Source organism: Phodopus roborovskii, unplaced genomic scaffold, assembly GCF_943737965.1.
Source record: "Phodopus roborovskii unplaced genomic scaffold, PHOROB, whole genome shotgun sequence".
Lineage (NCBI taxonomy): Eukaryota > Metazoa > Chordata > Mammalia > Rodentia > Cricetidae > Phodopus > Phodopus roborovskii.
The window spans coordinates 29529400-29542225 of NW_026126540.1; the positions used below are offsets into that span (position 1 = coordinate 29529400).

Sequence of the window (12826 nt, forward strand, 5' to 3'; positions counted from 1 at the left end):
GGATACGAAGACAGAATCCATCCTACTGCTGCATATAAGAAACACATCTAAGCTTCAAATATAGACATTACCTCATGGTAAAGGGTTGGGAAAAGATCTTCCAATCAAATGGAACCAAGAAGCAAGCAGGTGTGGCTATCCTAATATCTAACAAGTTAGACTTCAAATGAAAATTAATCAAAAGAGATGAAGACAGTCATTTCGTATTCATCACAGGAGAAATCCATCAACACAAAGTCTCAATTCTGAACATCTATGCCCCAAATACGAAGGCACCCACATTTGTAAAAGAAGCACTACTAAAACTCAAACCTCACATAAAACCTCACACGTTTATAGTGGCAGACTTCAATACACCACTCTCAGCACTAGACAGGACCACCAATCAGAAACTCAACAAAGAAATAAAAGAACTAACAGAAGTTATGTCTCAAATGGGTTTAACAGACAGCTATAGAACATTCCATACAAACATAAAAGAATAGAACTTCTTCTCTGCTCCACATGGAACCTTCTGTAAAATCGACCACATACTAGGTGACATAACAAACCTCAACAGATACAAGAGAATTGGAATAATACCCTGTATCTTATTAGACCACCATGCTTTAAAATTGGAATTCAACAACAACACAAATCACAGAAAACCTACAAACTCATGGAAACAGAACAATGTGCAATTGCACCACGCCTGTGTCAAAGAAGAAATAAAGAAATTAAGGACTTTCTAAAATTCAACGAAAATAAGGACACAACATACACGAACTTATGGGACACCTTGAAAGCAGTGCTACAAGGGAAGTTCATTGCACTAAGTGCCCATATGAAGAAAACAGAGGATAGTCACTTTAGAGAATTAACAGCACAACTGAAAGCTTTAGAACAAAAAGAAGCAAACTCATCCCGGAGTAGACGCCAGGATATAATCAATTTGAGGACTGAAATCAACAAAATAGAAACCAGGAAAACAATACGGGAAAAAAAAAAAAATCAATGCAACAAAGAGTAGGTTTTTTTTTTTGAGAAAAATCAACAAAATAGACAAACCTCTATCCAAACTAACGAAAAAGCAAAGAGAGAACATACAAATTAACAAATTACTCAGACCCAGGAGAATCTCAGCATTCATGTAGCATGAGACCTGCATGTTTAGCCACGCCCCCAAGACTTCTGGTGCATGACCATCCACTTTGAATTCCCTGAAAGCAAAGCCCCTGAAAGCAGAGCCTGGTCTTCCCTGTGCTGAGCTTTGTACTCCGAACATGAAAGGGTTCTGGAACACTCAGCTATGTTCCTGTGAAAATACCTCTGGATAATCTTAGAAAAGAAGGGAAGGGCTATCTTCACGGCACCAAGCTCAGGTCGTTTGCACACTCCAACCTTTCTCTATATACCCTACTAATCAGCTGCCAAAACCTCAAGGCAGCTTATGGGCGCCCTCTGCTGGCTTTTCTGGATAATGATGTACAGACACCCCGTGGAGTTAAGACTCTTTACTAGATGTTATTTAAGGCAGGTGTCCAGGTTTTGCCCCAGGAACGTGGATCTCCTCCTCCTATGGATCACAGCCAATGGATTTCTTCAGAAAGGTCTGTGGGGCTAGCGCCTCTGAGCCCCAGGGTCAGAAGCAGAACTGGAAGGCCTCAGACACGTGTGGCTTCCATGCTTCCAGGCTGGGCAGCAGGGATGAGAGGCCCATGACGTGCCAGGTCTCTCCATCAGATACCTTAGAGGTTTGGTAGGAAAGCAGCTGCACGCCTGCCTCTGCCAGGAGGCCTGGGAGGAAAGGAAAGCCTTGGTTAGTGTGGCACATGCGGGGAGAAGGAGGGGAGAGAGCAGGCAGGCTTCTGCAACCAAGACCTCACTGGGTGGAGGATGGGAGGGGCTGGGGCTGGTTTCCACAGTAATGAGCTGCAATGGCGGGACAGGTCCTTTCCTCTTCTCAGCCTGAGCATCAGGTGTGTGTGTGTGGGGGGGGGGTTCTTACCCTGAGGACGGCTAGCCAATAGCAAGGGAGGATAGCAAGATAAGGAGAGAACATTCCTCTGGATACTTGGCAAAGATGATGAAATAAAAACCCCCCCTCAAGGGTCTAGGGACACATTCTCTGCCAAACCTGAATAAGACCCAGAACCCTCAGCAGCCCAGGTTCTAGGAGACGGGCTGTTCCACAGGATGCTGACACACTTTGCTATGTCTAGGCTGGTCACCAGGATCCATAGAAGTAATAGTCAATGAAGTAAGCTCCCAAGATACAGACAGTGAGTGGGAACATGGTGAATTGTGCCATGGTCAGGGGTAAATGGCACTCTGCCCACCTCTGCCCATACTGCTCTGTGACATCAGATAAGCCACTTACTCTCCTTGTCTGAGCTGTTTCATTCTAATATTGTGGACATGGTTCTGCAAGACCCTCTGTGAGGGGCATATAGACATGCCCTGAGGCACAGAGAAAGGCCCAGAGGAAACATATCCCCAAGACCCAATCCCAGGAAGATCCCATCTCCACCCAAGGAGCCTCCCCCACAAAGCCTCCTCACCAATCATAGTGGGCAGCATGACAGGGTTGGAGGGCTGAGCCCGGAACATGAGCAGGGGCTGGCCCCTGCGTAGTGGCACCTCTGGCCTGAAGACAGCTCCATTGAGCATCTGCAGCATTGGTGTGGTACCCTGTACCAAGCCCACAGCTTGGTAGGGGGCACCTGCCAGGGACACAGTCAGGAGGCATTCCCCACTGCCCTGCTCCCCTGGGACCACAGGGCTGTGGGAGGTAGTGACCTGCAGAGAGAAGACAGAGAGGCACAGTGAACTCTCTACCCTCTCCCACAGCCTAATTACACACATGCAGGGAGTGCAGGGAAATCTAGCCTGGTCACCAGTTCAGCAGTCTGGGGCTAGGGACAGACGGGGTGAGCCTTTACCCCCAGACCAGAGCTTCTCGAGACAGTCACTATGCCCCGAAAAGGGAGGACCAGGGGTCTGCCTGGCTGGCCAGGAAGAACGGGAAATGAGGATCAGAGGACCAAGCACTGGTAGCCAAATAGCCTGGCCGTTTCTGCTCCAGCTTCCTAGTCAATGGCCTGACTAGGATGCGGGAAAGGAGGGAAGTGGGAAGTGCTGGGAGAACTCTGTTTTTTATGGCTTTGGCCAACTTCAACTGGCTAAGACCTACTCTTTGACCCCAAAGGCGAATAAGAGAAGGGGCCACTGGAGGGGGGCTGGGGGTGGTGGAGGAACATGATCCTAGGATTCCAAGCCATCTCCCAGCTCTATTGAGATGTGGCCTAGCTCACCTTTTTCTTCAGTTGTGAAATGGAGGTGGCGCCTTGCACCCCGCATTCAGAGCATTTATGCATCCATCCATACAATATTTTGTGATGAAGGAATTAAGGTTAGCTTTCACTGATAGGCAGGGTGGGTGGGGGGCAAGAAGCAACCCCAATGAGTGAAACTGTTAACAGGCTGCTAAAACGTGGGGTGGAGCTAGGCAGGGTGGCCTAGCATTTGGGCGGTAGAAGCTGAAGCATCAGGAGTTCAAGGACAACCTGGGTTATATGAGACAAACAAAAAGAGGGGTGGCAGAGCGGGGCTGAGAGTAAGGCGGGTGCGCACATTGAGGCCAGCCTCTTTCACCAGTAGCTTAGCGTTCACCAAGTTCACATCTGCCTGCTTTGACGCTTCCCTCAGAAGGCCGACAATGACTGCAGGGCTCAGACAGGTCCCAGCGTTCTTCAGTGATGTTCCTGGGGGACACACAGAGTTACCCTAAAGGTCATTGCTCACTAGGCACCACCACAGGAGGGGGCAGGGGACCACCACACTTAGCTCTCGCCTACAAGGAAGGCTTTGCAGGCTGGGCACTGTAATCCCTTCAGAGTGCTGAAATCTAGCTGGGGACATATATGGTTCCAAGCCCAGAAACCTAGCATGTTTTAACCAACTTGAGAAACTCCCCCTCCAAAACTGGCCTCCTTGGCCTGCCTGTACTCCCACAAGTGGCTGGAACTCAAGGCCGCCGCAAGCTCAGAGAAACAGAAAGAGCCACTCAAGTAACCACATGACCAGTTCCCTGCCATGCCTTCTCAGGGGCTTGGGTATCCAGGGCGGTGGGCATGGCATCTCCTGGCTCTGCTTGTCCCTGATAATGTTGATGTTTTGGGTTTTCCTGTCCTGCCCAACCTCAAAACCTCTCCCCAAGTGTCAGGTGCCAAACAGACAATTGGTCAGGGGGTGGGGAGGGGTGGGGCGGGGTGGGTGGAGGCAGCCCTGTATAGGATGAAGAGAGCCACCCAACCCCATCTGCAGATTGCTGAACCTGCTACCAAGGCAGCCAAGCTGCACACAGCCACCCATAAAACCAGAGCTGGTTAGTTAATTGAGATTCTCTATGGATCCCAGTCTCTTTTTACATGAACTTTCTGGTCCCTCTTGCATGGAAAGTATATCTGTCTATCCGGAAAACACTGTATAAACATGATCTGAGAAAATTAAGTCCATTCTCCCAGGGAGCCTATATCCCACTGACACATCTTACCTCCACATTGTGTGAACTGTACTCAGTAGGGCCCAGGTCCCCTGAGTCTGCCACTAGATCTGCAAGGAGCATCGGACTCGCCCAGCAGAGATGAGTCCACCCATTTCCCCTGTCTCTTAGCAGTGTCTCTAGCTCATGCTGTGGGCCCATCCAGACCTGGACTCACCTTGTGTCACCACCTGGATGGTCCCTTTAGGGGAGCCAGCCCAGGCATGCATCAGTGTGCCCAGCGCTTCTGCCAGACCAATCCAAGGCTTGGTGTGTGGAGAGAAGGCACTGGTAAGCGCCTGCGCATTTACCTGCAGGAAGAGGGGAGCGGGGTGAGTCTAGGAGGAAGTAAATAAGGCACATCTGCTCAGACGAGCAACGGCATCAATGCCATGTGACCAAGAGTCAGCTTGGCATGGAGAGGCAACCTAAGCGATGTGTGACAATGTCCAACCATCAACCAGGAAGCAATGACTCATTCCTATAGGTGAGAAGAGCCGCGGAGCCCGAGGGGACACAGAAAGAAAGCTCCAGCCGCACTATATGGCCGGAATGGGGCCCGGAAGCCTAGCTTTCTTTCATTGCGCCGCACTGGTACTGGCACCCGCTGTGGGAAACTGGCTTCCGGTGTGATGGAGAGGGATCTGGACAGCTCATGAAGCATGAGAGTCACAAGTGGTAGGGAAGCAGAATGGTGGCTCTTAGGGCGGGGATCTAGTTTGCCGTGTGTGTGTGTGTGTGTGTGTGTGTGTGTGTGTGTGTGTGTGTGTGTGTGTGTGTATGTGTGTGTGTGTGTTGTTGTTGTTGTTGTTGTTGTTGTTGTTTTGAGACAGGGCTTCACTGTGTGTGAGTGTGTGTGTTGTTGTTGTTGTTTTGAGACAGGGCTTCACTCTATAATCCAGCCAGGCAGAACTCCTGAGTGCTAGGGTGACAGAGTGAGCCATCATACCTGGTTCATTTCATTTTCTATTTTGATTAAGTGACTGTTCACATTTGTCACTGAACACTATGCTGTTACCATAACTTACAAAACCAGATTCAGGCAGTTCTAATGATCCTACATCATGCTTCAAACATCCACCTATGCTGAGTATGCTGAGGCATGCCGGGAGATTGAAAGGCCCTGGACATCCCCTCCCTCTCCCAGGGACCTAAAAACAGAGCTTCCTTGTTCTGAGGTAAAATTCCTATTCCTTTCTGTGGTTCCAGATGCTCTGGCTCCCCGTCAGGCATTAACATTTTCTTTGAGGTTACTTAGAAAGAATCCATCTAAGAAGGATTTAATTAGGAATCTGGGTTTTAAATTTGGACATGGTGGCTCATGCCTGTGATCCCAGCACTAGGGAGGCCGAGGTAAGTAAGAGGCTCCTCCTGAGTTCCAGGCCAGCTGTAGCTACTGGAGAAGAAAACCCCACCTCTAAACACGAGCTAAATCCCCACTCCACTGGCAAACAAACAAAAACTCAGGTTTGATTAAAAAAAAAAAAAAACCAAGTAAGCAGCTATGAGATGAGAAATCAGTGTAATACATCTGCTCTTGCTTTCATAGTTATCACTAGAAGAGTCTTTGGTGTTGCTGAGAAGCTGCAGGGAGACATAGGGAGGAAAGGAAGAGGACCAGGAGGTGGGCACCGACAGAGCAGCCATGGAATATGCTTGCTGACTACAGGTCTATGAAGTAAAGGGGTGTGCAGTGATCCATATTAAAAATAATAGACAGCAAGATGCTAAGGTAGAGTCTGGTGCCTCTGGAGATCAAACTGGTCCCAGTGTTCATCTGTGCTATGGTCAGAGAACTGGAGAAGATGCGGGGAAGAGTCTGGGAGGAAACGTCCTTTCAAAGATGCAGAGTTTGATTTGCTAACATTTATGAGACTAGGATATTTCTATCTTACACAAGATGGCAATGCTCTGTCTTTGTACCCTGTGGAGCTGGTGTGAAGAAGTCCCTGTCAGAAAAGGTCATGGGATCTTCACCATAGGTGACCACCTCAAAGGGTTCCAAAGGAGAGGGCAGAAGCCGCCTTTGGAAAAGCTGAGGGTAGAGCTCTATCAGGTTGCACAAAAGGGGGTCTATTCATTAGCAAGGGCATGAGCTGAGGGGAGAGTTGGACTGTTTTCCACTCTGGTTGGATAATTCAGCCAGGACCCCAATTAATGTCACCTGCTTAGAAACTCACTGGGGAGCCAGATGGGTAGGAAAATGTGCTGTGTGGCCTCAAGTAGCCAAGTGCAAAGGAAACTGAGGACAGGCAGCCAGTGTCACCTGGTTGCCACAGGCTCTACAGGCTCTCACACAACTGGCTCTCAACAATCCCCCTGATCATCACAGACCAAATGGCATCCTGAGTGTCAAGACACAGAAGTGAGTCATCTAACTAGAGAAAGGAGGGCTGAGCGAAACTGTCTGTCCTACCATAGTTCTGCCCCAATGGGTGACTATCTCGAGGCTGTGAGTCAGCCAGGAGGGAAGGCATGCACAGCCCTCTGTCACATGCCTAATCTTACCCACTGATTTCTGCAGAGTATTAATCACATGCCCGGGGCATTCACATACGCTGCAGAGAAACTTGTGCATTAACAAGATAACAAACCCATTATAGCTGATAAGAATGTGGTGAGTGAGTGTGGCAGTGAACACCTTTAATCCCAGCTCTCAGGAGGCAGAGTTCAAGGTTAGTCAGGGCTACTTAGTGAGACCCTGCTTCAAAAAACTCTAAAACAAACAAAAACCTCAAAACAACATGGTTAGCAAAAAAAAAAAAAAAAAAAAAAAAAAAAGAAAAGAAAAGGCAGAGCTCTAAGGGCTCAATCCCACCCCTTCCCTGTGTGTGTGGTGCCGGGAGGGGGAGGGGATGGAGGAGAGAGGGAGGAGGCATCTGGTATTCACCAGATTAAGCAAGGGGGCTAATTAAAATAGCAAAGGGTCTAGAAAGTGTGACGACTGGGTTGTTATGGCAGGGTAAACTCTGACCAAGGACACACTGCAGAATGTTGAGCATGTCCCCCCTCACACACACACTGGGCCCTGCTCCCTCACCCTAGCAACACACCCTCATTCCCCAGGCATGTGGACAACAAAGGAGCCTTTCACTGCTGGCAGAGCCTGGGAAGGCTCACAATCTCTGCAGTGAGGCTACAATATAACAGCTCAGAACCTGACTCCCTGCTCTAAGACCTTGGCTATAGAAGGGCTGCTCCTGCCCATCCACCCTAAGGGACAACACAAATACAGCCTCCACCTCGGTTCCCCCCAGCTGCTGTGTCTGTGCTATCCCGGACTCCAGGTCCCAGTCCCATGCAGAGATACTTACGACCCCTGTTAGAGACTTCCCCTTCACCATGTCCACAAACTGGACTGCAATTTCTTCTCCACAACGGCTCTGGGCCTCCTTGGTGCTGGCACCAAGGTGGGGACAGCTGATGACATTTTCATGGTCCACTAAGGCCCGGTCCCGTGGTGGCTCCTGCCCAAAGAGATATCTTTAAGTTGGTCACAGATTGGCTATACACCCTCTACCGTTGTTCACCCTGAATTTTGAGAATTGCAACCATTTGAATCCCAGCCTTCTAACAGTAGAAAAAAAAAAATGGTGCATTATTAGGAAGATGGTCATACACGGGGAGCTTAAGATACGCCGTGTACCCTGGGCTGGGATTAGACAAGTTCTATGGGGTTCAGAGAGGGCCAGTGACCTGCCATGGCCTCACAATTGGAACCTGCATTCACGCTAAGGTTCACACTCTTTCCCCTGGACTACACTGAGGAGCCCTGATGCTGAGACAGCATCTCTACCGAGAGACTAATAGGATTGTTGGAGGAGCACACCCTAGGCACTCTGTATGCTGGGAGAGCAGTCTATACAGGGGACTCTGGAAGAATACTGTCATCCCTGGGTTTCTGGCCCTCCCTAGGAAGGGAAGAAGGAAAGAGGAATGGTAATGGGTACTGAGTAGGCCATCTCCTTGGCCAGAGTGCTGACTTCAGTATCAAGAACAGCATACTAACTAACTTCCTATTCCCAGTCGAGAACCCCTAGCTTCATCAATTTGCCTCTGTATTCCAAATTACCAGTACAGCAACAGCCCGACCAGGAATGGGTCCTACTTAAGACCTGAGTTTTGCAGAAGACAGTAGAGTAGAAAGGCCTCCTCAAAACTACAGGTGTGTTTCTTGACATCAAACTTCCTCCATGCCAGAGGCAGTGAGCTACTGTCCTGTAAGATGCACATTTTCCCCGCCTGTGGCCTCTCGGTTCCTCCCTTTTCCTCTCAGAGGGGACATGGAGGATGCAAGCACTCACTTCTGTAAACACATCCAGCGCGGCACCAGCACACTGCCCAGACTGCAGGGCCCGGAGCAGGGCACCTTCATCCACAATTCCTCCTCGAGCACAGTTCACTACTCGCACGCCCTTCTTGCACTGGGCAAAGGTGCTGTCATTCAGCAAGCCTGGAATAAAGAGACATCGCCTTCCATGACAGTTCCTGACTCCTCTCAGCACCAGTTTCCTCCAGCCACCTCTCTCCAGAGACCTTTCTGCTGGATAGGTTCCTTGTTCTCATCTGTCTCCCTAGATGCTCTAAGATCACAGACCCTGTACCAGATGTGGTTTAGACTCAGGAAGTTCTGGAGATGAGTATGTTTTGAGTGGGTCTAAGAATCAAAAAGCCCCTGCAGGGTCCCATGAAGCCTCCTCACAGGCGCCTAGTTACATGTGCCCAGTTCATTTACACACTTGCGCTCTTTCAGCTAGCTCAGCCTCCTCCATCTGAGGCAAGGACTTGTGACAAAGTGTCAGTGTGTTTAGCAGGTCCCTTTCTACACTTGCTTAATGTTGTCTGTAGGAAACCCACACTGAGAGCCTTACCTGTGGTGGAGGGCAGAAGGGGCGTGTGGACAGTGATGAAATCACAGAGAGGCCAGATCTCCTCCAGGGGCAGCTGCTGAACACCAAAGGAGGCTGCGACTTCTGGGGAAATGATGGGGTCATAGCCTACGGTCTGGTCAGAATAGAGAAAAGGAAGAGGCACCGTTAATATCAATGTTGTTATTACCAGTAACTGCACCGTTTATTAGTAGTTGACACCACATTAAGCCTAACCGAATCCTTTAGTAGAGCTCTCAGGACAATACAGCGTGCTTAGGGCTACTCTCCTGCCCACTGTCGGTCAATGGAAGGAGGCATGCTGAACTAGGACGGAGCACAGATAGAGGAGAGAAGTCTGCCTGTCGCCAAGTTCCAACCTCAGGCAGATGCCGGAGCAAGCAGCTCTTGTGTGTGGCTGGACAAAGTGGAACTCAGAAGCCCTGAGACAGGAGCACTGGTGAGGAAGGGCTCAGGGCTGATGGCCATGGGCTGGGAAAGGAGAGAGCAAGCACTGTCCACAGAGGCCAGACAGCACAGGTATTGCAGTTAAATAAGGATCAGGTCACAGAAGGAGACAAAGTGAATTGAATATCTCACTACACACAGGCTCAACTTCTTCCAAGTCCCAGCAAGGGCCATGCCCAAGCAGCCAGCCAGATAGATTTGATAGATTTCGGAACTAGGTATGGGAGAGAGGTGTTTATAATCACCAAGAGCTAAGCATTCTCTGCCTGATCTGCTCTTGTCAGAAGCTCTCACTACGGCAAAAGAGGCACTGGAGCCATAAGAATAACAAAGGCAGGGTAGTCCATGAGGCAGGTGTGCCTGCAGCATTCAAGAAATATGGCTGGAGCCAGAAGTCATTCCACCCAGTCACGTGTCAGGCTCCTCTAGATGGGTGAGGACCCCAATATAGAGCCACTGGAGAGATGACTCTCTTGCTCTTATGTTCACTAAGGTAAAATTATTGTGAGAGAAACTCCCGGAACCCTTCAAGCATATGTTCATAGTGGACCCAGGCACAAGTGGAAACAGGGAAGACATGAGGTCTCATCCTTGAGCAGTTGCTACCTCTGGAGCGGAGCCCTACCTCCCCCTCCTATGCTTTGTAAGCCCTCTACTACATGGTGTGGGAAGTACTTGAAATTAGGGGACTACAGATCCTGTCTTATGATAGATAATACAGAGACTTCTTTTTCATACTCCATTGTTTCTGGGGAAGAAAAAGAAAAAAAAAAACCCAAATAGTTATGAATAAGTTAACACTTTGGGGGTCATCATTAGCCTTGTTCGTAGGCAAAGCCAATGAACTCCCTTCCCCCATCCCAGCCACCAGTGAAGGCTAGAGGAAAGACACTGTTCTTGTGGCCCTTATAGGGCCACAGCACAGAGCACCAAGGGCTTGTAGATTTTGAGGGACTATTTAGACATCATTATTGCCCTCTGATGGCGTCCACCCATTTCTGGACAGAGAAGGAAATGCTCAGGAGGAGAAATGGATCCCTGGCCTCGTCCTCACAATTGTCTGTTGGTGCCAGAGACGACGGGAACAATGGCCCCATTCATCGCTAATCCAGATGTATTTTTCTTCTCATGTGCAGTGAGGGTAGAAAAGAACACGAGAGATCACAAAGCCACGCGTGACTGAGCGAGCTCACAGCACCCTGTGGTCTGGTCTACTCTTGGGGACGAAGGCAGAGCCCAGGGCTGATCATCAGGCCCACTGTCCCTGCAACGTTAGTAGGTGCCTGGGTTTTTTGGGCAGTGGGCTGGTAAAGGACTGAGCGAGCACTGTCCACAGAGGCCAGAGGGCATGCGCTCAGTTTCTTCCTCATAGAGAGATAGCATCTATTTATCTGCAGGTGACTGCCAGGAATGAATCTAGCTGGGAGGGAGAAGCCCTGTTTCAGCTATTTTCAGTGATAACTAGGGCATAAGCTGAACTGAGCTAGAGTTCTCACACTAGGACAATGCTGCCAAAGTGGACAGAATAACATAGGCTCATAAGCCAGCCATATGCCTGCCTGGTTCCTACAAGTCCTGGAAAGGCTAAGCTGTCCTGCTGTACAGGAGCTGGGGAGCATGCTGGTTGGTTTTTGTCAACTCAACACAAACAGACACATCTGGAAAGAGGGAATCTTAATTGAGCAAATCCCACATAAGATTGGTCATAGGCAAGACTGTGGGATATTGTCCAGATTAATGGCTGATGTAGGGGAGCCCAGTTCACGGTGGGCAATGCCACCCCTGGGCAGATGGTCCTGGGTGGTATAAGAAAGTAGCCTGAGCAAGCCAGTAGGCAGCGCTCCTCTGTTGCCTCCTCAGTTCCTGCCTTGGGTTCCTGCTTCCAGGTTCCTGCCCTGACTTCCCTGGATGATGGACTGCGAGCTGTTGAATGAAATCAACTTTCCTCCACAAGCCTGCTTTTGATTAGAACAGGTGGAAAGTAGCTAAGACATGATGTGTCTGTCCTCAATGGTCCCAGCATCACCTTGCTGGGTGTTACAGAAGGCAGAGCTGGAAGGGTCATCTTCCAGCCCCAGGGCTCTTTTGGCTCAATAGAAGATGGAGAACTGAGGCCTTGAAGTTAAAACGGCCAAGCAGAGCTGGCATCCAAACTCTTCCCACCATTGCAATGGATTTTACACACAAGGTTAACAAAAACTATTACCTCAAAGCCGCTTAGGTGAAGGCCCAGTGTCTACCCCCAGCTCTCCTCGACGCCACCTCCTCACTCCTGCCTTTGTCCCATGGGGCTGTAGGGGCATGAAGGTCACTGTTCTAGGGCAGTTAAGGATTCTAGGTGCCAGAAGCAGTGAGATGGTTTGGTGGCTAAGGGTGCTTGCCACCAAGGCAGACCACTTGAGTCTGATCCCAGGCACCCACATGGTGGAGCGACAGAACCAACTCCCATGTGTGTCCTCTAACTTCTACACACCGTTGCACACACACACTCACACACAATTTACCAAAAAATGTAAGAGACTGAAATAAAATAGCAGTAATAATTATTTTCTGAGGTAAGCTCTGTGTGTGGCCGTTAGGGACTTAACATGGGTCACAGGTGGACACAGCGGCGACCCTGGAAACCAGGACACCTGAACGAACTCTCACTTCCTAGTCTACTGTCTTAAGCCTGTAGACGACCTTGCTGGGCTTCAGTCCTGCGAGCATGGCAACCGATGCGGTCACTCTTAGAAACAGAAGCTGGTCAGGAAACACCAATGGCCGCCAGGGCCATGGGAGCTGAGGTCAGACTCATCACAACGCTGGTCACAAAGACACTGCTAAGAGATGCTGATGGGGTCCCCCTGAGACACTGGTAAGGAAGCATTGGCCCTGCTCTGAGCTGGCCTGGGCCTGGTTACACATCTGTGATATGCCAGCACTAACAAACTGAGTTAATAACTACGGCTCCTATTTAGCAACACAT

At 49.6% G+C, this 12826-nt stretch overlaps 1 protein-coding gene across 1 annotated transcript in view; it reads right to left on the bottom strand.

The window, feature by feature from the left end:
* Positions 1-1570: 1570 nt before the first annotated feature.
* The window catches only part of Phgdh (phosphoglycerate dehydrogenase), a 28586-nt gene continuing 17330 nt past the window's right edge, over positions 1571-12826 (bottom strand). The window contains exons 6-12 of the mRNA XM_051198873.1: positions 9394-9526; positions 8827-8975; positions 7837-7989; positions 4701-4833; positions 3613-3743; positions 2541-2778; positions 1571-1776 (exon numbers count right to left, since the gene is read on the bottom strand). Of these exons, the coding sequence (XP_051054830.1) occupies positions 1622-1776; positions 2541-2778; positions 3613-3743; positions 4701-4833; positions 7837-7989; positions 8827-8975; positions 9394-9526 (1092 nt within the window). The 3' untranslated portion in view covers positions 1571-1621. The remainder of the gene's footprint in view (positions 1777-2540; positions 2779-3612; positions 3744-4700; positions 4834-7836; positions 7990-8826; positions 8976-9393; positions 9527-12826) is intronic.